At 38.7% G+C, this 24315-nt stretch overlaps 1 protein-coding gene across 4 annotated transcripts in view; it reads left to right on the top strand.

Moving 5' to 3' along the window:
• Positions 1-285: 285 nt before the first annotated feature.
• Positions 286-24315, top strand: part of LOC133223906 (tyrosine-protein kinase Fer-like) — a 48432-nt gene continuing 24402 nt past the window's right edge. Inside the window, exons 1-4 of one of the 4 annotated variants that reach the window (XM_061375033.1) lie at positions 286-371; positions 13305-13405; positions 17256-17514; positions 22023-22196. In XM_061375033.1, the coding sequence (XP_061231017.1) occupies positions 17308-17514; positions 22023-22196 (381 nt within the window). In that variant the 5' untranslated portion in view covers positions 286-371; positions 13305-13405; positions 17256-17307. The remainder of the gene's footprint in view (positions 372-13304; positions 13406-17255; positions 17515-22022; positions 22197-24315) is intronic. The other 3 variants (XM_061375043.1, XM_061375053.1, XM_061375060.1) reach the window with 3 other exon arrangements.

The raw sequence follows: 24315 nt of genomic DNA, 5'->3' as shown, positions 1-24315 counted from the left end.
ACTCCCACAGGACCACACTGACACTCGGATCCAGTCCCAGCACTCTTTCCGGGGCCCTGAGGAGCTTCCCGGAACTTGCGCCGTTGCCAGGAAACCGGCTCGCTGGAAGCGGGGTGGAAGGGCAGGCCAAGTTCCCGAGGCGCACCACAGCTCTCCTCCAATCGTGTAGTGCCTCTGCGCCTGGAGGCGGGAGCCGGGGAGCATCTTTCCCCGCTGATTGGTCTCCGAGTGCAGTGCGTCACCAGAAGGCGGGGAGCTCCCTGATTGGCTGTTAGGGAGAGGGGCAGCGTGGTGCTGATTGGTCTGCGGCGGTCACGCGGCTCTGGTAGGGCCGTGACGCCCGCGGCGGCGGAGGGGGTCCGGCTTGTCAGGTAGGAAGGTATTGTACGGGAGCGCGGTGGCGCCGCCGCCGCTGCTGTCTGGCCCCGGGAGCAGTGGTCGGGCAGGAAGGGAGCCCGCTCCTGCCCCTTGCCGTGCCCTGCCCGCCCGCCCGCCCGTCCGTCAGGCAGCCGGTGCAGGGGGCGGGTAGGCAGGCCCTGTGCGGGGATTTACCTGCGGGCTGAGCTGGCAGCGGCGCCGCTCACGCTTCCCTCTGAGGGGGTGGCGGCGGTAGCATTTGATGTCCTCGCTCGACGGTGGTGCGGACAAGCGGCGGCTGTGCCGCCTGTTGCCCGGGGGCGGCTCCGCCCCAGCGGGGCCCTCAGCGCGGCGGGTGCCCATCCGCGCCCCCCGGGCTGCCGCCGGGCCGGGGCCGCGAGGCCCTGCGCGGGTTGGGCCGAAGGGAGGATGGGGCTGGCCCGGGCCAGTTCCTGCAACATCTGTCTCCGGCTGTGGGGACCCGGCATGTCCGCTCCTGTCCTGTGCTACGGGCTGAGACTGCCGCGCATAACGGAAGGACGCGCCAGCCACCGCTTGGAACTGTGATATGTGCCCACCTCCCAAATAAGCGCAGTGCCCCAGGCTTTGGATGCCCCGCAGTGTACAGCTTGGGGAGTTTCTGAACTTAGGCGTTAGATGTAAGGCCGACGTAGATAGTACCTTCTCAGTGCTGCTGCCCAGGTTTTTTTTACTTGCGTTTTTATGGTGTGTATGTTTCTGGGTTTGGTCTCTGTGATGGTCCTAAATGCTCAAATATCTAGTGTTTGAGGTCGAAATACACAGAAGGCTGTGAAACACTCCTTTTCACCTTGGAGTATGTTTCTGGTTTGTTTGAATTTACATGAGCATACACCCTTGGAAGAGACACATCATATGTGAATACGCAGGGTTTTATTGCACTTTTAAACAGGCTGACTCTTTTTCTATTTGTGAGAAAGCAGCAGTTTCCACACGTGGATGTGACTTTTCCTGCTTTGTAACAAACCTTCACAAAGAGACTGATGCTCTACTGTATCTCAGTACAGCTTCTTATAACAAGTTCCTGTGTAAAAAAAATCTGGGTGACTTCTGAAGGCTTTTGACCAAAAGAGTTTACCAGGTATTATTTTAAGATAATTGTATCTCCTGAATAATATGTAATAAAGAGATGACTGATACAGTTTACTACCTGAATGCATTAGTCCTTGGGAGACTCAAAGAGGTGGGATGTTCATACTTCTAATGTGCGCACAGTGAAAGCAGATTGGAAATGATGGAGGTACAGGTTGAGGTACTGTAGTGATTATAATTGGTGAGACAAATGTGTTTTCTCTCCTTTTATAAATTCTTTTTTAATGTGTTGAAGCAAATTGTCAGTACATTGTTATAGTTTTAAAATATACATGTGTGGAATGTTAACCCCAGAAGAGTTGGGCTTTGGGGATATTTCTTCGAAGGAGAAGAGCAAGGTTACTTATTAACTGAGCAAAAGCTATGTTATCCATCACCAGGTTCCTTGCAACTATAACTGAGTCACAACTGAGCCTTTCAAAGGAGGGCACTTCTCCAGTTGGTTTGTATTGCCAGTGTGTAAAGTGGTTATGTAGAAATCTTCTGAGAAAACGAGACAGGCTGAAGAAGGGGCAGGAGGATTTTAAGGGTACGGTGACACAAAGGAAGATGAGAAAAGCCTTTGCTACGTGTGCCTCACTCTCAGATTTAACACAGGGAAGCAAGATCCAGCTGAGTGGGGCTGCAATGCAGTTAGGTAACATAAGATTTATTTCCATGCTTGGAAGTGTTCATAGTTCAGTGGAGAGGAGCGGATGATGTGAGGTAGTTCTATGCTATTTCGCCGCGGCTTGGGGTGCTTTGGGCCAGGCGCGTGGCGTCAGTCCTTTGTCCATGCAGAGACCCCCCCTTCCTGTCCGGCTCTCCCCGCCGCTTCTCGGGGTGCTGTGGGCGGTGGGTGAAGGGAGATATGCTGAGTGTCAGCCCGAAGGCGGAGGAAGCTGGCCGCAAGCCCGGAGCTGCTCCATACAAGGAGATGGGTTTAGCTGCATGAGGTCATCACTGCATAGGGAGGAGGTTTCTGCCCTGTGTGGGAAGTGGGTCTAGGAAAAGGAAAGGGGATTCTTTTGCGGGGCGGGGGGGGGGTGGGGGGGTGGGTGGGTAGGAGAAGCAGCAAGAGAAGAGAGGAAAGCTTGAGTTCACTCTAGCAGGACATAAGCTGAGTATATATGCTCCTGTCATAAAATAAGCCTGTCCGCTCGGTACTCTCTGAATTCTAGTGTTGGTGTATTTGCGTTATAAGAATGTATTTTGAAAATTTAATGGAGAGGTTTATTACACAGTAGAGATAGTCTTGGAATTGTTGAGTATTCATTTCTTTTAGGGAATTAAAGGGTTTGCAATACTATATGTGTATGCAGCGCATTTCCACTGTATAATATTTGCATTAGGTAACTGTCACATTTAAAAAAAACTGTATTTGATAAATTTTTGTTTGGTAGTGAATCAATGGCATTTGTAGCTATGTATCCCAGGTTTGAGAGAGGGTAGGGAAGGTAGTTATCTTTCTTCGTAAGAGCTACATGTGTGGTCTCGTACAGTGCGTAGAAAGTTTTGGTAACAGCTCTTAAAAAGCAGAAGGGGTGCTTCTGAAATGGCTTCCTCCCTCTCCTGCTTCTTTTTAGGCCAGATTCATGGGATTTTGATTCATCTTGTAGCATGAAATCACATTTGAAAGCATGATTGTAATATTTTCTAATTCCCTCTGCAAGTTTGAATTCGGAGTTGAGGTTTGTTTTGAGTGTAATGCTTCTGAAGTAATAGGGAGTTTTTCAGTTCTATGTGTTTCCCTGTGGATGATAAATTCCTAATAAATTAAGACTTAATGCTGTTGTTAGTTTGAGTGAATTGTACTTCATAACATAATTCTACTTTGGATCTCAGATTATCACTTGCTCTTTAGACACCAGCTTCCTTCACATTTCTGTCTTTCTGTACTAGAGGGAAAATGGTTTAGCAACATACCATTCCAAACTTTCTTTCCCATGTTTGAGCTTGTTACTAACCTGCTCATGATACACTAACTGAGCTTGTTACTAAATGCTCACCAAGAGTGTCAGGCTGAGAGGAGACAACTCTCCATACTCAGAACTGTACTGTGGTTCAGTGACTGTTTTCTGGCCAGTTGTACAGGTTTGTCAGAATTCCTGATCTTTGAAATGCATTAGTCAGCTTGTTAGAACTCAGCTCTCTGAGTGCTTAATCTTGTCTATGTTGTGAACTTGCACCTTGAGCAGCAAGGGTATTTCATTAAGTTTTCTGATACAGTTGCTCTTTCTGTTGAGGGGAAAGTTGCTACTCTGGCCAGGTCTTGTCCTTACGATTTTGTTAGGGTGAACGTGGAGTGATGGCAGTAGTTGTGTATAATTTTCCTGTATGTTATCATTTTCCTATATGGTAATCAAATCTTGGTCTGAAGACAGTAGTTTGCTAGCTCCCTTGTAATTATCATCATTTGCTCTTAGAATCTCAAAACCTTTTTTTGGAAATGATTTATTTTAACATGAGGAGCTGAGACATTAAGAAATTAACTTAATCATCAAAATAAAGTACTATAATTAAGACCTAATGAAAAATCAGTTACCTTTTAAGTAGGGTCAACCTGTGAAAAGTTTGTGAATTGTTGCATGTGATGTAAGTGCTCCTAGCCAAAAGCAGAAATAGAATCCAGAACAGTATTAAAGTACATTAATCAGGAGCCCTTTGTTCCCTTGAAATTGCCCGTTTAGAAGTTGGGAGACATACAATTACAGCAATGAGTGTGATAAGAGTTGTGAAGATGAGCCCCTCTGACAGAATGCTGAATCATACCCGAAGGAATCCATCCTCTGTAATAAATGAGGCAGGTGTTTATAGAGAAAAGCAGTATAGAAATAATTGCATGACCACATAATGCATATTCCAAAGAGGATGGCATTTAGGTTTTCATCCTCAATTTGTGAATTTCTTAATTTCAGTACTTAATTTGTCAGTTTTGCTCCGTTTGTGCAGCTCTCTTTATGCCTAAGTTTTTGGTTTAGAAAAATAAGAAAATCTTATTCCATACATCTACAGCATACTGTAACTAACATTGTCATCACATTTATAAGTGTTTGCTGTTTGAACTGAGAATGGCAGTAATAAGTTGCTTTTCTCAGTACAAAACCACACTGGAGTGGGAAATGGCATAGGTGGTTGTTTAATGGTTATTTAATAAAAGCTGGAATAATTTTATTGAATATTTGGTGCTGTAATGCTCAGACAATACAAATAACATATTAATAATGGCTCAGCTAGTAGAGGTTGTTAGTGGCTGGGCTAGTAAATAATGAAATTCACCTGTTCTGAACCTATAAATAAATAAGAGTAGGGTCTTAAGATAAATCTATCTTTGAATACCTAAAGCTTGATTTATTGGCTATTAAATTGTGAAAGTTTTAAAAAAACCTAGTTAATGTAGCATACTGCCACTCTATTACAGCTTTTGTGAATTATGCTGTATCTTTCTTTACTGTTTTGGTTTTCTTTCAGGTAGTATCTGACTTCCTAGTTGTGGCTTCTGCTTCAGAATGTTCACAGATGTAAAATAGTACCCCGCAGTATTTGTATCTCAGGAAAGTTTCATGAATTCTAGGTAAGGGGTGCAGTAGAGTGAAGTGGCTATGGTTTAAAAATGTGACGGTTTAAACACTGTAAACAATTGTATTTTAAAATAACTGTGCTACCCCTTCAGCAAAATGATGTGAGAATAGCTCTTGTAGCAAACTTTAAGGAAAATCATACACCTTTTGAACATCTTTTTGCTGATTAAAAAACATAAAGCATGGAATCAAAAACCACACATTTATTGTTGGTGTGCATGTGTTTTTTTGTTTGCTGGTGCTGAGAACAGTGTGCTTTCTGCAAATGAGAATATCTTTTGCGTAATTTCCATAATATGGTTGTTTACCAGTTCAGCAGAAGTTCACCAGATAAAATCAAATGCTTGATTCACCAAATGGAGAAAGATGTTAGCGGTTGAAGTGTGCAACTGAAAAAGCAAAGAATTACAGAGTTAAAGGTGTGTAACAAAGGTAGAAGGCTGCCATTTAATACTTCTGCCGTTTGGGTTGGGTGAATGTTGACATTGGAGTGGCAAATCACTTGTCACTGAATGTGTTAAGTAAATCCTAATCTATTTATTTAAAAAATTTAATTGGCATCTAGATTATATAATTTATCTAAATGGTTCCTTTTTCATATGAGGAGATAATTACACACATCCTCATTAAAGTCAAAATCTCAGTTTGATTCAGCTCTCCTCTTTCTCCATGGCCTCTTAGCTTTCCATGCTGCATGCTCCCTAACTCTGCTTTTCTGGTATCATCTGATACCCTCTGAAAGGAAACCTGCCCACAGCTGGTGGGATTTTTTTCCACCAGTCTTTGCTGCAGCTACAATGTGGATGCACACTGCAGCAGATTTGTGCCCTAAACAGTGTCCCAGAAGTCTACTATCCTATGTGCCTTGTGTCCCCACACCTAAGGCTTCATGTTTTCGCAAGCATGCAGTGCATACCCTGCATATCATGCTGCTAAAACATTCTGACAGCTGTGACATGGTGATTCCTTGTGTGCTAGTATTTCATTACCGAAGTTCCCCTACCCCAACATGGGGAGCCTAGTGCAGATGTAGGGGCTTGCACGGTCTTTCAGCAGCTGTGAGGGGCCATTTCCAAGCAGTGATTAAAGCAGATGGTTGTTAACATTTTTTGACTATTACAATAAGATACAGTGAGATGCCTTCTGTCCCTCTGCAGAGTTTTTCTGACATTAAGTGGGATTTCAGGTTTAAAGATGCAGTCAGTCAAATTCCCTTCAACTGTCTCAGAGTACAATAAGGCAAGAATTTGGAGGGACCTAAAAACCCTTTCTCTGCAATACCAACATCATTATCCCTGAATTTTTTTTTTTTTTTTTATGAAGAACATTCATGAATGGTCCTATGTCTTGAAGAACACTGGCCTTATAAAGTGAAAGCAGCTTGGTATAATTGGTGGAAAGAATACTTTTGATATGCAGAATGAAAACCTGGGGCAAAAAAAAAAATATCTGTTGCAATAATGATCAGTTAGGCTGAGTCTTACATATATAAATAGATTTCCTTGTGACAAGTCCAAGCATATGTTTTGGGGTTTTTTTTTGCTCATGTGGACTTCAGTACCATTTATCCCAGAGACCTGGGAGGTTAAACATTCAAAATTTTAACTGTTATAATACCCATTAATTAAAATCTGATGCATTTGTGCATTTTGAAATGAGAAAAATGCACTTCAGAAGGAATGTCTGTAACCGGGAAGGCTTATCTAAAAAAACTGGCTGGATGTGAAAAGGGCAGGTTTTCTCATTGAAAAATTAGCTTTATATATTTGTAAAGTAAAAATATTGTAAATTTTTTAATGCACTTCAAATGCATAAGAAGGTACACATGAATAGTTCAGTCATCTGCCTTTCTGGTGACTCTACCTTTAGTAAGAGTTAACTGTATCCCATTTAACAGAATTACCACAGTATCTTCTAGGGTATGGAAAGTGTGAGTGAACTTGAAGCAACACCTTTCAATGAATCGCACAATGTATTCCTGTAGTGCAGCAGTCTGTTGGGAGGTGACAGGACTCTGTTCGTTATGGAACTGTGTTTCTTGTGGACTGATTTTCTATACAGAATACTGTGTGGGCAGACTACATTAAATGTGGTATGATTGTGCCAAGGAAATAAGTGACCTCAAGAAGACTGAGTGAACAGTGAGTTAACTAAGTAGAGGGTTTAATGAACTGGAAGGATGTAATTAGTTTAATGAAGGAGGAAAGAAGAAGCAGCACACTGGTTCTTTGACTTTCTTTTCAAACAGTGATAAATACTTGTAACTAGATTGTGTTTCTCCTGAGGAGACCAGTATTGTTATGTATTTACAGAGTAATGGCAGATTTTTAATCTAATTGTTTTTGGCTGCAGTGAGAAATTCTGGCTGATGTTGGGCCATAGGAAAAAATTAAGCTGCCTCTAGGCTTTTAAAAGAATTTCATGTCCTGTGGATTTTTGTTTTTCTTTACACTTTATGTCCATAATCCCAAGAGGTAATACAGCGCTTCTGAAGGAAGCTCCTAGCAGTATTCTGGATTTCTAAATTGAAAAGTGCAATGTCAGCAACTAGAAGAGTTTGGGGAACTGAAACCTTTCCAGGGAGGAGTCTTACATGATATTCTGTGATGATGAGAGACCCTCAGTGGTGTGTCAGTTTTCTTCCCTCTTTGTCTTTCCTCAGTAGGTGGTCTAGGGTTTGAGGGTTTGCTCTTGGATTCTGTTGTGTGGGATGTGTGTGTGTGTTCGTTCTGACTTGTCATGTATTTATCTCAGGGCAGATAAATATCAGGGTAGGAAACATAACTTTTAGAGGTATTTGGTTTAGGATTTTTTCCAAACAAGAGGTTGGTGGTTTTTTTTTTTCCAAATAAGATGCACTGTACATAAGCTTGAGTCACTGATATATGTAGGGTTTTGTTTTTTTTTTTAATTTGTGGCCAACTTTTGGTAATTTAAGCAGTATGTGTTTCTTTGTAACTCTAGAACAATGCTGTACTTTAGCTGGTAGAACCTGTAACAGAGTCAGAGATACTGGAGTGCAGTGCCAGCCACCTGAGAATAATTTTTATCAGCCTCCGGCTCGATCCTTTTTTCTGTTGTAATCTAGTGTGGAGATAAATGTGACTGCACTGCAGAACTGAGAGTTCAGTGAAATTCATTGGTCAGGTACTTTCTATTGAGGCCATGCTTTTCTTTGGCTTTCCTTGCAGCCTGGCAGTTAATTTAAGAAAAGCTTAACTCCTGGAAAAAACACAGGAAGGGAAGCTTTCTTTACTTGTAAGCATGTAGGAGGTAGCAAGAAACTAGGTGCATTTACCCTTTGAAAGCAAGGTGTATGTGTGTTATTTTGTACATGGCATTGCCAATTTCAGCGTTAACAAGAGCACGACATGGAGTCCAGAGGCTCACAGACAGAGTGTGGCTTGTGGCAGCCAGCCTAGCTCTGCTCTTCCTAACCTGTAGATTAGGTTTACATTAGAATTACAGGCCCTCATCCTCTTGTACTTTTCTGCCTGGTGAGATTCAGTCTCCAGCATCTGTGTTGCTATTTACCTGTGACTCTGAGGCAGAAAATTCTACAGGATGGAAGCAAAAGTGGTGGAGTGACTGCAGCTGAAGAGTACTTACTGCATGGTTCACTACCACATGGCAGCCCTTCCCATTGCACATTTTTCACAGGAAGCCCGAGATGATAGAGTATGTTGCGGAAGATTTCAGGCCATGGGGAGTTGGGAACAGCTGTAGGTGTAGAGAATGAGATTATGGTTCAGAATCATCTTCGCAGATGGGAGACATCATTTGGAAGAGAGCACGACATTAGCACAAAAGCAACAACACACAGTCTATAGGCTGGACTGCATGAGTATGTGATGGTGGAAGAAACAGGGTAAGGTGCAGTTCTGTGGGAAAGGACCTGGAATTATTTGATCACAAAGTAGGACACAGTATCATGCTGTTTGCAAGAGACTGAAGCACTTGGGCAGGAGCTCAGAAGTAATTTGAAGTAATCTCTCTGGTTTTCTCAGAATTGATGGGTTGTACAGTACCCAACTGTTTTAGATTCTCAATTGTAAGTGAGATAGTGTCTCATTGGAGGGTGTTCAGAGGACAGCAGTGGTCTAGAAAATGATTTAAAGTGAAGAACTGAAAGTATCAAAATAGCTTAGTCCAAAACTGGTATATTCAGATTGCACAGAAGTTACTAGTCATTCCTCTCTGTTCCTCAGTCACCGAGTGGGGAAGGTTAGGTTTGGTCATTGAGAAACTTTTTTCCTCATGCTAAGGGCAGGGAGTGCTAAATCAGATAGCCTGAGAAGACTGTGTCTTGACAAAAATCTTTCGGTGGTACTTTGGTGGAACAGGAAAGTATTAGATAGGGTCTTTACATAGTAAGCCTTATACCTACATGATTATTAGTGACTTACTTTCATTGTGTCTATTACTACCACTTGCACATGTGAAAAGAATTCCAACAGGTAAATGAAAACTTTTTATATCCAAAAAAGGAAGTGTATCTTGTCATTCTTTTATTTGTGGGGTTTGTTTTTTTGTTTTTGTTTTTGTTTGTTTTGTTTTATTTTTTCTTTTGGTTTGTGTGTGTATTTTTTTGATATTACTGACAAGTGAAATCCAGTTCTTTGGCAGAGCTCATTCCTTCATATTTGCATGTGTTTTTAATAAGATCACAGCTGCAAAACCTGCTAGGGAAAGCTGTTTTTCATGCAGCTGCAGGGATAACAGAGTGAGAGCACACTGTGTGAAGATGCTTGTATGTGAGCAAGTATTGAGATAACAGACTTCACTTGATTGAGTCAGGTAAGAAGGGATGTTGGCACAAAGGAAGAATAGTAGGTCCTGTCCTGCTTTTGCAGTTTAGAGACTTCCTGAGATTGAAGTTCTGCTGTTAAACAGATCTGTGGCCTTTTTCATGAATTTCTATCGTAATTTTTTAACCTGTTTGTTTCTTGGTGTCAAAAGTATCATTAGACATTGAATTCTCTCCTTTAATTGTTTACTAGGCAAAGAAGTACTCAAGAGCAACTTTTAAAAATTTCATTTGCTGTCCCCGTGTTCTGGGAAACACTTCAGGGATCTGACATACCATGTCACTTCATGCTATCATCATTTTTTTTTTTTTGGTGCTTTGATCTGACACCCTGTCATACTTATCTGTTTTGTGAGCTAAAAAATTCTCTTTACTTTCTTTGTGCAGAAGTTGCTCCATATTCTGAGCAGTGATGCCTATACCATTTTTGATGCTTTGCATTCTTCATGAGCTAGAATAATTTGAAGGTTTAGAACAGCACAAATGTGTCAGCAGTATAAGAATATGTTATGTTCTCTTTTCCCTTCATTTAAAAAACCCTGATATTCTGGATGGTTCCTAACCTGACTACTTCAAAGCACTGAACAAATACTTTTGAAGGTATATGTTCAGGGACTACCAGGCCTTTTTCTGGTAGTGGCATTAAATAACCTACAGTTCTTTCTCCCACTGTGTTACATTGCATTTACAGACATGTGACTTCATCTGCTGTTTTATATGCTGTTGCTCAGTGTTCTGGAGTTCTTATGTAAATTTTTTAATCATGTGTCAGTTTGGATTGCTCATAATAATCTTGTATAATTTGGAAATGTAAGCACAGATGATATGTGAAACGACAGATATGCAGGTGACCATTCTGAACAGCAGTCCAAGACCTGGCTTAGATTCTGGTGAGGCTTCTGACTCTCTCCCCTGTGAGTCTTTGTCTAAGTCTTACCCTGCAAGGTCTTTTCTTCTGTAATAGCTTCCAGTGAGAAACATCAGCAGAAACTTCTTAGAAATCTTTTGTTCACCACTAATTTCAACACCTTTACCCGCAGGATCCTTGATTACTTCAAAGAGCTCTTCAAATTGCAAAGCATGATTTTTCCCTACAAAAGCAGTGGTGTATTTTTATTCTCCCTATTATTCCAGTCTACAAATTCTTCAGTATGATTTTCACTACCTTGCCTGGTATGAAGTCAGACTGTCTTTGTTGTGCTTCTGCTGATTGCCTTGTCAAACTGAAAAAAAATGATATGTTTTCCATTCTCCATTCCTCTTTAGTTAGGTCACCTTAAGCCTGAATTTTTACAGAACTAATAGTTTGGCAATTTCATATTTTATGATGCTTTAACACATCAGCTGAATAGGATCTGCCTCTGGTGAATTCTTACTATTAATTTGATGTTTTTTAAATGCCCTTCTGATGCTTCATTTTGAGAGAATGCTTTACCTATTCCCAGTATACAAGGGATCTGATGTAGGATTGTCTTTGAGTGTCTCAGCAGTAATTTCAGAAAACAACAGATCATCCTAGGTTTTCTGCTCTATCTTATCATCTTTTAATTCTTTCTTTTATATCTTCATTATCTAGTGGTTTATTTCACTGAGGTAGCAAGCTGTTTGTAACTATAAAATTCTACTGTGCTTGAGCTCAGAAACAGCAACAGGAGTCCTGTAGCATTTTATTGCTCTCTTACAGATGGCTGTGTAGCTCCCTGGCAAGCCTTTATTATACCTCTGTGTACTAGCTAGTATACACCTATCAGTTAGATCAGTATTGGACTTGTATTACCAGTTTTACATTCTACTAATGACCTGTATGCAGATGAAAATATGCACATAGATAAAAAGTCAGTAATAATTAGAATTCTAAAGATAAGTTGGGTTTGCATTTTAGTTTTATATTGACAAACAATTCTCTATTCTACTGTAAGTGATAAAGGAGTTTTTTTTTTCTTAAAAAAAAGAAAAGAAAAGAAAAGGGCTTTTTGACTGTGTGCAGAGAGCAAAAGGTGGAGCTTTAACATCTGCTTGAAATCTAAATGTGGCCAGGTGCTGGTGGTAGTATGTGTTTTACTTTCGTGAGTCCTGTTTGAACCAGGAAAGGGGTTAAAACTAGTGCTCCTGTCCAGTGATATGCTGGTTTTTCCAGCTGGTTTGTATGTGTGATGAGGGGACTGAAGCCAAATTCACTATAATGTTTTCGCTCTTTCTTGTAATTTTTTGCTGGTGAAGACTTTCTCTTGGGCTTTGCAACAAGTATTTTTTGTTATCTATTCTTAAAAATGTAGTGGATTTTGTAATGCTTCTAGCCTGCTGCATTTCTTTTCCCTCCTTTCTTTCTTTTCTGCTTGCATAGCTGCTGTTTTTTTACAGTAGCTGCATGTAAGCATCACATACAGTCTTTTCTATTTTTGGTCATGGAGCACTGAAGTTTCGTATTTATATTAGGCAGCAGTTTGTTTCTAGAATGTCACTAAGTAACCAGAAGGGAATACTAAATAATGGCTGCTTCAGTATAAAATAAAGCTATCCCTTCATAAGATTTTGTAAATGTGTCCATGATTAGAGCTTTGTTTTACATAGTGGTGATCTTGAAAATAATTTTGTTTTCTTTATCCTTACACACTCTGTCTTTCAGTTTTGCTCAATATGCCCTTTCTTAAAAAGGCATTGCTAAACTAATACTGAATGTCTCATCTAAAGCTAAATCTTTAGATGAGACATTCTGGTATAAGAGTGTGAGTGAACACTTAATATTGGTCTAGATGTAGGTAACACTTGTAAGCTATAGCAAAGCCTGTTTTTTATATCCTTTTTTTCAATATAAAACCTCAAAGATGCAGCCTTCTGTTTCCGTTTGCTTCACCTAGATTGCAGTTCAGAGTTACAACTTGAAATTTTAGTGCTACAGTAGCCTGACCTCTTACTGCTCCAGATATTGGAGTAATTAGAGCCATATAAGAAATGTCTGTGTCTTGATTGGTCCGTTTCTTAATGTTGATGCTCGTTTTCTTACAGTGCTGTGAAAATACTGCTACTAAGTTTGTCTTTCATATGATGAATTTTGTCCTTTCATGCTTTCATTTTCCTTATTAACTGGCTTCCTTTTTGTTTTGTCAAGGACAAAGTTCAGAAATAAATGAAATTATTCAATTTTATGGCTACAGTACACTATGTCGTAAGAAATTCCAAGAACTTAAAAAACTGCAATCTTTGGTTACATGTGCAGAGGCCAAATAATTTCTTCCCTCAGATCTGGGTGTATGAAGTGATAGCCTACTGCTGCTTGCAGTCATTTAAGAAGTCTGCTCTTTTGGTTTTCTTGAATGATCTTAAAAAAATAAATATCTATATCTGACTTCTGGTCTGAAAACGCAAAGCAACTTACGTAACCTTAAGTTTCAAAATTTATTTTAAAATGCTGAAATAATGAAAAAGATTGATCTCTGTTTCTTTCCCAGAGTCCCCAGAAAATAGAAGTATATTTCATAAAGTGAAAATCAGAAGTAGCTGCTGACATAGAAGTGCACTAAGGATCATTTCTTGAGGACATTTTTTTAAGGTATGTGAGCTGTCTTTTGCAGAAAAGCCTTCCTGAAAATAACCTGGCTATTTTACCTTGAGTGGACTAATATTTAGACAATTTTGAAATGATCAGGCTAGCTTTAGAGTACAACTTTGTTTATTGATGGCAGTAGCTCCATAAGAAGTATTAATTCTGCTGGTTCATGTTCCATGCATTTCACATTAAAACACTGAAAGTGTGGTTAGTATAAACAATTAGTAGTTAAATCATATGTTTTGTGTTTCATGGTCTTGAACATTCCAGGAATAGATCCTACACTTACAGAAATGTCAATTATTTAACAGTTCAGTTTTCTTTTACGGTGTGGACGGAGGCCTAAAAATGAGTCACTTCACTGTTTTAATAGAATATAAATACCATAAGCCTGACATTCAGAAACTGAGTTGGACTTAACAAATTGGTCATCTATTATAAAACTGTTTTTAAATCACTACAGAAGCCTTGCATTTGGGGGTTTGTCACCTGAATCCAAGTCCTCTTATTTTCCAATTTTGCAGTATTATTAATGTTTCTAGGAGGCAAACTATAAGCCATGCTAAGTGACTTGCAGTCCATGTAGATTTAGGATCAAGGGAGATGACAGCAGATAAGAGTGAGTATGGTATACCGTGTACCATGCCCATTCCATATTGCTCCCTCTGCAGGGGCCAGATGTGTTCTGTGCTTTCCTGTTCTGAGTTTAATTGGGGGTCAGGTGTGCTTCTTGTCTGTAGTTTATCAGTTGCTTACCTTGCCATCGATATTGTAAAACCACAAGTTCCAACTGATGCATGTAGATCCATCATTATTTTAAGACTTGCAGTCACAGTCTTGGATATATTTCGTGGCAGTATATAAGAGAAAGCACCAGTTGTTATGAAAGTAGGACAGCATCATGGAAAAGTATTGCCATGTATGTGCTCCCTGCTCATATGATTTCAGCCATTGTCAGACACACAGGGTCTGTCATGGTATGGCCACCGTCATGCATCATGAACAGATTGCAATCTTTAAATTAAATGTAGATTTGCTATGAAAACTGCTTGCTTCAGAGATGTTGCTGGAATTCAGGAAGACTACTAATGCTATAATATTGGCTTTATTTGTTGAAGGAAGTGCTACAATATTGAGGAATTATGTGGCTCGTTGAATTTTCTTACTGTCACACTGACGAAACTTAACATTACTTTGTTTGAAATCTGACTGCCTCACTGTGGTGGTGGTGAAGACAAATTATAAGGTGTATTCAGTAACTATGCTTACATTTATTGCTGTTCAGGGTCTGCTTGCTCATTCACAGTATGTTGTTAAATGTACATTGAGTGATTTCCTGTCAGTGATTAGCTTGTTCTTTTGATAGTGATTCTAAAAAGAAAGAAATTCTTACTTTCTTTGAATCAGATTCCATTTGGGAATCATCAGCTCTGAGACTTTATTTATGCTCATTAGCCTAACAGAATCAGAATCTTAATAGTTTTGAAAAACTAATTTTTACTGTGCTGCTTCTGCCATGGTGAATGGAATAATTTAAAACCAGGACCACAGTCCAGTATTTGTACAAATTTATCTAGGTACCCAGTCATCTAATAGTGCAATCAGAAAAAAATCTAATAACTACTTAGTGAAGGGAGGCTAAACAGGCTAGAGTGAGATGTTGTATCTTCTATTGGTTTTTGAAATTGTATGGCTCCAAAGTGAGTCGGTAGAAGCAGGCTGAAGTACCATATGCTGAGAATATTTCCTCTTGCTCTTGCCTTCCTACCTCTCAGTAAAAGACAGAGGTTAGAGTGAAAACAAACAAACTTTACTCATTGCACTAGGTTAGAGTAAAAGCAAGCAAGTCGGCACTTTACTCATAGCACAAGGCCAGACTGCATCCTGACATTCAGTTCCTGTCTTTTCTGAATATGGGGTGTAAGAAAAGGAAGGTGCTATCTTTTTTATAGCTAAAGGATATTTAGGTAATATGCTAAAATGTGCTAAGAGAAAAATTAGCTTGATCACAAAAGTAAGTATTTGTCTAAAGAGTGTCAAAAAAAAAATCACAAATTGTGATTCAGTCATGTTAGTAAGTAGGTGCTTTAAGATGTTTTGTTTTTCTTGTCTTACTAAAATATTGGTAGTTTTGCAAGACTTCTTAAATTTCAACTGGGAAATTATCCTTAATACAACTAATAATGACATAGTCCACCCTTTTTAATTATTTGTTGTTGTTCTTTATGACTGAGCTCCTAGCCATCAGCAAGAATTCTAACTAAAATATACAGCTTCAAGTTAAAGAGAATATGAAGGCTTAAGATAGATTTAAGGTTACTCATACAACCTTGACTTGTCTTGCTTGTGTAGACACATAATAAGATGGTACTATTCTTACTATTTTATCAGATCTTTGTTTCTTTAACAACATGGTATGGTTTGTGTTCTGAGAATAAATACGCAGTGGACGAGGCTTATTTCCATAACTCATGGGAAAAGCTAATGGAGTCAGGGAACTGCATGAAGAGAGAAGTGGGTCCTGGGAATCAGTCTTCAGGTTCTGATCTGCAACATTTTCTGAATTTTTTGGTGGTAACTGAAGCCAGTAACGTCTTGCTTTTTTCTTGATACTTGATAGGCTAAAAATACTAGACACTGAAAAGTCTGCTCTTAAACCCTTGTACATTCCAGTATTAGCTGGTACAGTGTTGTCATTAGCTTAAGTGTCTCAGTCCTCAGCATAAAATAAGATTCTCCACCCCATGGGCTGTTAGGAAATGAGTCTGTTAATATTTGAAATACATTCTGCTGATTTAAGTAGCAATTTAAAAGCCTATGAAAAAAACGATACTCCTGTGTCCAAAAGAGCCAGGACTTTTCTGGGGTGCAAGAATTTGTGACTGAGTATGCAGGCTGTGTCTGCACTGCAGTCAAGAGCTGTAATTGCAGTTTAATGTGAATTTATCTTACCTAATTTGAAGCTGCTTAGTGTAGGAGCAGTTTCTTGGTGTATATCAAAAAACAGGATTACAAAACTTGTGGAAGTCTGTGGAAATTACTGTGTGCCTTCAGATCTTCTATGATGCGGCTGCATGTTTATCAGTATTACAGGAAGGTGTTTTAGAGCTAGCTCAAACAAATGACTTTGACCTGCAGTTGTGTCATAGGATTTCAGAAGGCAGCATTTCTTAGCTGTTTATCAAATGGTTTTCATTTAGTACAGTAAGACTGGACTGCCTTAGGGGAAACTGTATGAACTGAAGGTCTCCCCTCTAATGTGTTCCACAGGGGAGCAATGGACAATTACATGGGGAGCCTTGTTTGGGATATTTTCTGATTTTTGGGAGGTCTAATCTGCAAGTTTAATGGCCTGCTAATGTTTAGGAGCAAGCTAGCTTCTAACTAGTTATCCATTTTCCACAGATGTGCTGCTTGAGAGCTGATGTTTTATTTGAATTTTTCTGTGCTCAGAGGAGAGTAAACACCAGAAACAAACATTCTGGGTCACCAGGAGTGTTGGCAGTGTAGTTGGCAGTCCTTGTGTGGAAATACTGTCAGCTATACTTACTTGGTTAAGTAAGTGGATTGGTCCTTAGTATCTGTCTTAGATGTTTTTATGTGTTCCCCCATAGTTTCTCTTTAAGTTAGAGAGGTACATTTTGCAGAAGGAAACTGGAGAACAGCCCGATATCTCTTCCAGTCATAGGTGGGTGTTTGAAACACTGACTCTCCTTTCAGTTTTTTTTTAAGAAGTATATGTATGTGGTTAATCCTGCAGATAAGTTATTTCAGGGTTTAGGCATTAATAGTTTCTCTTTGTCACATTGGAAGTGTCTTTGATAGTGTCTCATGAATCTTGTTCTGATTTCAGATGTGGTGAAGAGCCTGTATTTTCCCCTGTGTGGTATATAGTGCCTTAAAAAATGGGGTTTGGAGGTGACCTGAAGTACTCTCATGATGCTTTATTAAAACTGCAAGATTGGGAGCTGCGACTGCTGGAAACAGTGAAGAAATTTATGGTTATGCGAGTAAAAAGTGATAAGGAATATGCCTCTACTTTACAGAATCTTTGTAATCAAGTAGATAAAGAGAACACTTGTCAATTGGATTTTATCAGCAACGTGTCCAAGGTAAGACTACTTTGAATTTGGAGTATCTTTTGAAATAACAGTGTTTGTTAGATTTTTTATTTGTTTTTGCTTGCTTTAGTTTGAGTTGGATTTCTTTTCATTCAGCTTCTTGGGAGTTAATCTTGCTGGAGTAGTTAAAATGCGCTCCTTCCAGTTCCTTAGTGGAATATGCAGAACTTGAGCTCCAATCTTGCTTTGAAAATAATAATTGAAGTAGAAATCAATCCTGAATTCTGAAATTCAGTGTTTTAGTCCCTGGGTTGAGCCTGTTACTTTGTTTAGTGTTTTGAAATTACAGCATGCTATAGTAAGCTTTTCTTTTAAGACAGTTAAATAGGAACTATTATTTATGTTATATAGAATTTGTGACAGAAATAGAAAAATGCCAGGAAACCAGGCAAAGCCTAGCATTCCAGCTGTCGTTCACACTGCAGCATGTGTTGTAAAAACAAAACATTAATTTAGGATGTTTCTCGTAATTGTGAAGTTATTTTGTACCCAATTTAAAATGAGTGTGTTTTGTTTTTATAAAGGTAATGCTTTCCTTCCTCCAAATTATTAATTTTCAGATTTAGAGAAAGTTTGGTAAAGGTAATGTTGAAGTAAACTTGCATATTTCACCTGTTTGTATGCTTCACTTCTGAATTGGAATTCCATCCTGACTAGGGAAAACTCTGTTTTAAGAGTTTACTTAATTCCCTCCCTTTCTGTTACAGCAATGGTTCCACAGTCTCTTCAGACTAGCATGAATCTGATCTCATCTCTGCAGGAAAGCACCCTTTTTTGGGTAAAGTTAAGTTTTAGGCAGAGCAGTTTTTATGTAGTGGGTTTATGGTGTGGCTGCTCGAGCACTAGCTATGGCGCAGCATTAGCAACGTGACTGCTCCTTGTGAAGCAGCCTTGATTTATGCTGGATTAAAGTGGTGGGGTGTGCGACTTGAAAGCTGTGCAGTTACATCTGTCCTGCTTCAGCTGCCCCAAAAGTAGCACTGCACAACATTTATCTAGAGTAAAACCTGTTGCTGCTTCACTCTGCCACAATAATTTTTGTCATGTAAATTGATATAGTGCTGTTTTTTTTTTTTTTTTTTTTTTCCTAATCTGTGTGTTTTGATGGTGTATTTGAAATGCTTTTCACCCAGTTATGTTTCTTCTACATAGTTTATTACAGATAGGTCGTGATGATTTTGGTAAATAAACATGAAGGCATTGTTGTTAGACTAAGATAGGCAGAAGTCAGGGTTGTCTTCAAGCTTTCTACTCTTGGATCTTGAAGTTTTGTATAGAATTATTGGTGATGTGGCTATTGCTGCCCCACTAGTATTGCTCTTATGTGCTAGCTAAACTGTCTTCCAATTTTTTTTTAGCCAATGAAACAGGGTGGATTAGGGCAAGAGAAGTAAAGGAGCAAGACAAATCAGAGTATTTAGCATTATAAAGTACAAGCAATCTTTAACCTTCGTATAGCTAGCTCAGTCTGCCTTGGTTCATGTCTGTAACATAGGCACTTCCTGTGAGCAAATAAATTTAAAAAACTGGAGATTTGACTTAAGCCATGTTCCTTTTGCGTTGAAGAGCAGTACATGTGTGTCATATTTTGAAATCTTGTTTTGGACATGGGCACAAATTGGAAAACAAGTTGTTCTTTCAGGATTATTTTGTTCCTTTTTTCTTTCTTTTTTTCTTTTCTCTTAAAGAGATACCATTTTTCTTTCAATGATATCAATAGAATCCCTGATCTCTACATCTTTATATAACAGCAAATATATTCATATGGTACTGACAGATCTTTTGTATGAGGTTGCCTTGAAATGTCACTGTCACCTTGAATTTTAAAGTTGTGTAGTGACACATTGCCTTACTGTTTTTGGTGGTTAAAATGTCCAAAATACTGCTTACCTCACTCACCTCATGCTAATTTACTATTTCATGATACTTTTTCTCTCTTCCTCACCTTTTACAGAGTCCAAGTATGACCCAAATATTATGGGACATAAATCTAGCATCTTGAATCTTCTAGGATTTGAAATACTTGTATACTGAATATTTCTTATTATGTGGCATTAAAACCAAATACGAAAATATCTGCTTTTTTCCTGGGGTAATAGTTGGAACTGATGATCTAAAAGGCCTTTTCCAACCTTTCTAGATTCTGTGACTCTCTGATTTTGCTTGTTTGATTAGGTTTTTTGTTGTTGTTGTTGTTGTTGTTTTTTGTGTGTGTGCCATTGTTTGTTTTTGTTTTCTTTTTAAGCAGACAGCAAGCGTGAGCATGTTGAGAGAAAGGATGTTTGGGAAAATCTGTCCTATGTTTATTCTATGCAGAGGCAGCAAACTTGCTGGATGGCATAGTGGCATAAACTGCTAATGCTATAAAAACAGGGTTTTTAAGTGCTTACCAACAGCTCTGTTCTGTATATATATAAACTTTTTTGTGTACATGTCTAAAAAATATTCTTTAACGAAAAAATACTTTATTTTTTTGGTTCTGCTGGACTGTGGTTATTTTCTGTGAAAGAAAACATTTTGCCTTTTCTGCTATTCTCTACCCGGCTGCTTTTCTGACCCACATAAATCTACTTTTTAAGGTTTTCCTCAGGTATACCTTTTCACTTTAGCTTTTCCTATTTTAAAATTAGTCATAGAAAACACAGAAATCTTACCAATCTATGTAAATCTTTATGTTTTGTCAGTATTGAAAGAGGGATGTAGAGAACATGAAAATGTACAAAGGATTTATTTATTTATTTATTAAATTGACATGGAAGTTTTTGCTGTGTTTCTGATTCATTCGTGTTCATTTGGTGGATTGTAAGCTAAGTATTTCTTCAGAGCACTTGTCCTGTTGGAAAACGCTTTTCCTGTGATTTTGAGGGTTGATGGGAATGGTACTTGTCTCATCAGTGATAAATCAGCTGTAAAGAAAATGGAGAACTCTCACTACATTTTCACCTCTGAAAGTGCTCTTATAAACCCTTCTATAACCACAAGAACTGCTCTGCTCAGACAGGTGTTTAATGACATTTTTAGTTTATGCAATACAGCTTGAAGAGGAAGTTCTTTACTGTGAGGGAGGTGAGGCACTGAAACAGGTTGCCCAAGGAAGTTGTGAATGCTTCATCCCTGGCAGCTTTCATGGACAGGTTGGACAGAGCCTTGGGCAACATGGTCTAGGGTGAGCCAACACTGCCAAACTGTTCAATAATTCTGATGTCATTTGGAAAGATTTCTTTAATGGAGAGGTGGAAAAGTGTTCAGCCGTAGCTGGGGAGCTTTAGGCCATGATATTTTAGACCACCAGACTTTAAAGGAGTCTGAGATAGCTGCAACATAAAGACAGCTCAGATAGTCTGAGATAACCAGTCTATGGGTTGTTTACAAACTGACGGAAATGTTAAAGATGGTATAATATATACAGGAGTTAACTACCTTTTGTTTCTTTCTCAAGAATCCAGTTTGCATTGCAGCATTCTCATGTAGACACGGAAGTATTATGTATATATTTTTGGTGTATGTGTGTTTATATCTGAGATGCAAGGAAACCCTCAAAGCTACCAAACAATTTTTCTAAACTTTGATGATCTAAGGTGGATTTCTGTCTTTTGTAAGAGTAAAATAAATGCTAGTGAAGCTAGTGTACTAGCTGCCTTGAAAACCTGATAATTGTATGGCATGTAGCCTTTCTGGAATTTCAGATATAGCATAGTATTCAGTGTCAGGGGGTTCTTGCTAAGCAGTACAGTACTGTTCCTGTCAACAGGCTGTGACAAAGATCTTTAGGATAGCAAATGCTTTTGTTTGAGCAGAATTTTAATTTTGTATTTTTATCTGTGGGACTTTGGAAGTGTCTCTATTTACCTTAGAGTTTTTTAATCAAAATTCAAAGCCACACACAGCACATTAAGCTGTCCTGAAGATTGACTGAGTGGTCAAGGAAGTTATTAAAATAAGGGTACAGAAAGATGCTAGATTACTATGACGGGAGTAACTCTTTGTGTCTCTTAAGCTATTAGCACTTTATGCTGTGGTACTGGAGGCCTGAATGATGCTGTCGGTTATGTGAAGCAGGTCTTAAACAGTAACCACTCAAATGCATGTTACTGTGAGGTATTTAGACAAGAGAAGTCAGCTTGAACAGAGTAACTGGGAAACAGGAGAACAAAGGACATGTGAACATGGTTGCCAGGGGTGTTGGGGATGTATTCCAGAAAAAGGCTGTAAAGCTTTCATCAGTGTTTAGAAGTACTAAGTCAATGCTGAAGGGTGAACCTACAGTACTGTATTTTTGTCTCTGGTGCTTTTTTTATGGTTTTATGAGTAAGTTCAAGGCATGATTTTCCTGTAGTAGGAAGAACTTTTATTTTGGAAGTGAATTTGGGTAAGTTTAAAATTCGTGTTTTTTTCTTCATGGATTATACTGAATTTTAAATGATGTAGTTCATGTTCATTGTTTGGTTATTTGTAAGCCAGAATAAGTGAGTGTTTTCTGTTTGTACTTTTTTTTATAGTCTTGGTTGCTTGTGGTACAGCAAACAGAACAGCTGAGCAAAATAATGAAGACGCATGCAGAAGACCTTAATTCCGGGCCTTTGCATAGGCTTACAATGATGATCAAAGATAAGCAGCAGGTTAAGAAGAGTTTCGTAGGTGTTCATCAACAAATTGAAGCAGAGATGTACAAGGTATGTTATTTAATTGTACTTTATAAATTTATTATAGTTTCGTATGTTTAAAAGTTGTATATTGAGAGTGCATTATTTTTGTGGTTATGGTTGTCCGATGAAAAAAGTTGTGATTTGTGATATGTAGAATCTAGTTTAAATTTTAGCAGTTTCCTCTACATTTTCTCTCCCTTTTTAGCTGACAAGGCAGAGATGAACAAATTTCTTTTATATGAATTTATATGAACAAATAGCACTGGAAATGCTCTTGTTCCATTAAAGGATGATTCTGTTGGATGCTTCTCTGTTCCATCTCTCTTCCTGTTCTCATTCCACTCCAGACATCCATAGGACCAGGGCACTGAAAACATTTGTGAATGAATGCGCTTGATAGTCCAGACTATTTTGGGTGGGACAGGATTCTAGTCTCTATTCTAAAATATAAATCAAGTGTAAACCAAACATTATGGCTGCAGATGGAGGTCTTCAGGGCCTTTTCTATTACATCTCAGTTGTCCTGCTTATGTTGAAAGCAGTGTATATAGTCAGTAAAGCTGACAGAAATCACGGTTTCATTCAGGTGCTCTGGGGTAAGTTTAACTGAAAATGTCAAAAATTTCAGATCTATAATTTGGAAGGTCTGCAGAGAGAAGGAGAAGCACTGTTTCTTCTTTGTTCCAGCAGAGAGTTTGAAAGTTAGAGTAGTATAATTATAACATCTGAGTAGTACAGTACAAATGTCATGGACTGATGAGTAAAAAATTCTTCATCCAGTTATGAGAAGAACTTTAGGAGCAAACAGGTTAAATGTGTTGGCTCTAATGGGACTGCTCCCATGATATGCTAGGATCTTGGCATCTTTACCAGGTATTGACAGTGGGGAATACATCCTTTTTTTGCATGGTCAGTTGACTATCTTATCTGATAAAATTCCCAAGCCAAATAATCGCTCACAGCCACTTACGGATTGGCATGTCTGAAAACACTCAGGGTGGAAGAAGAGATAAAATTGTATATGTTAGAAATAATAGAGATTAAATACATAAAGAATTAGGAAATGGAATCAGAAAGAAAGAAATGTAAGAGAAGCTAGATGAAACAAGGCTGTTGGAAGTACAGATATACTCTTAAAAGAAACTGCACAAAACATGTTTTTTTTTCTGTTAATTTCTCATAAAAACTCTACTAAAGCTGTCTTTTAAAATAAGACTTTTCAAAAAAATATAGTATATATTGAGCACTCAAAAACCATATTGATTTTAATTATGGGCTGCATGGCCATGCAAATATTTTTTGCATCCTGATGAATAAGCTTGCATTGTTGTTTGGGTGTTTTTTTCCCCTTCCTGATTTTCCTAAGAAGCATTTGAATAGCATTCTGGTTAGATATGATATGCTCTTGCATTGTTAGCTGACATTGTTTGTTCAAACTGGAACACTTAAAGAATGGTTCCCAGGAATTCAGAATACTTCTCATAGTCTCTGTATTACTTCTGCTTTTGTTACCCACAGAAGCAATATAGTTGTTACTTCCCAGGACATTATCCAAACCTTGTGAAGGTCAGTGTCTGTGCAGCTTATATTTATAGGATACAGTGGCAAAAAAAAAAGTGTTTTACTTTAGGTGAAATGCATATGTATCATCCTTTGCTTTTTTTAGACACCTCTTCACTGAGGAATCTTTAGGTAAAATTCTTAATGACAGTGGACCACCACGGCTTTTACACAAATGCAGAACTCATATCTTGTAGATTTATTCCAATTCCTGTTCAGATATTGTTTTGTTTTTTTCCCCCATGAAATTTGAGGAAAAAAAGTAAAAGACTGTGCTAGTTAGGTGGGCTTTTCTATAAAAACTGGGTTTAAGATCAGAGAATTGTAGAATAGTTAGGGTTGGAAAGGGCCTTAAGGTCATCTAGTTCCAACCCCCCTGCCATGGGCAGAGACACCACACACTAAACCGTGTCACCCAAGATTCCATGCAGTCTGGCCTTGAACACTGCCAGGGATATAGCATTCACAGCTGCCTTGGGCAACCTGTTCCAGTGTCTCACCACCCTCGCAGTAAAGAACATTTTCCTTATTTTATATGCAGCTGTGCATACAATGCATGTACAACCTTGACTTAAGATAATTCTTG

This window comes from Neopsephotus bourkii, unplaced genomic scaffold, assembly GCF_033783945.1.
Source record: "Neopsephotus bourkii isolate Nb327-2 ecotype Australia unplaced genomic scaffold, CSIRO-AGI_Nbou_v1 NB_178, whole genome shotgun sequence".
In the NCBI taxonomy this organism is placed as follows: Eukaryota; Metazoa; Chordata; class Aves; order Psittaciformes; family Psittacidae; genus Neopsephotus; species Neopsephotus bourkii.
This window is presented reverse-complemented; position numbering and strand designations above follow the sequence as displayed.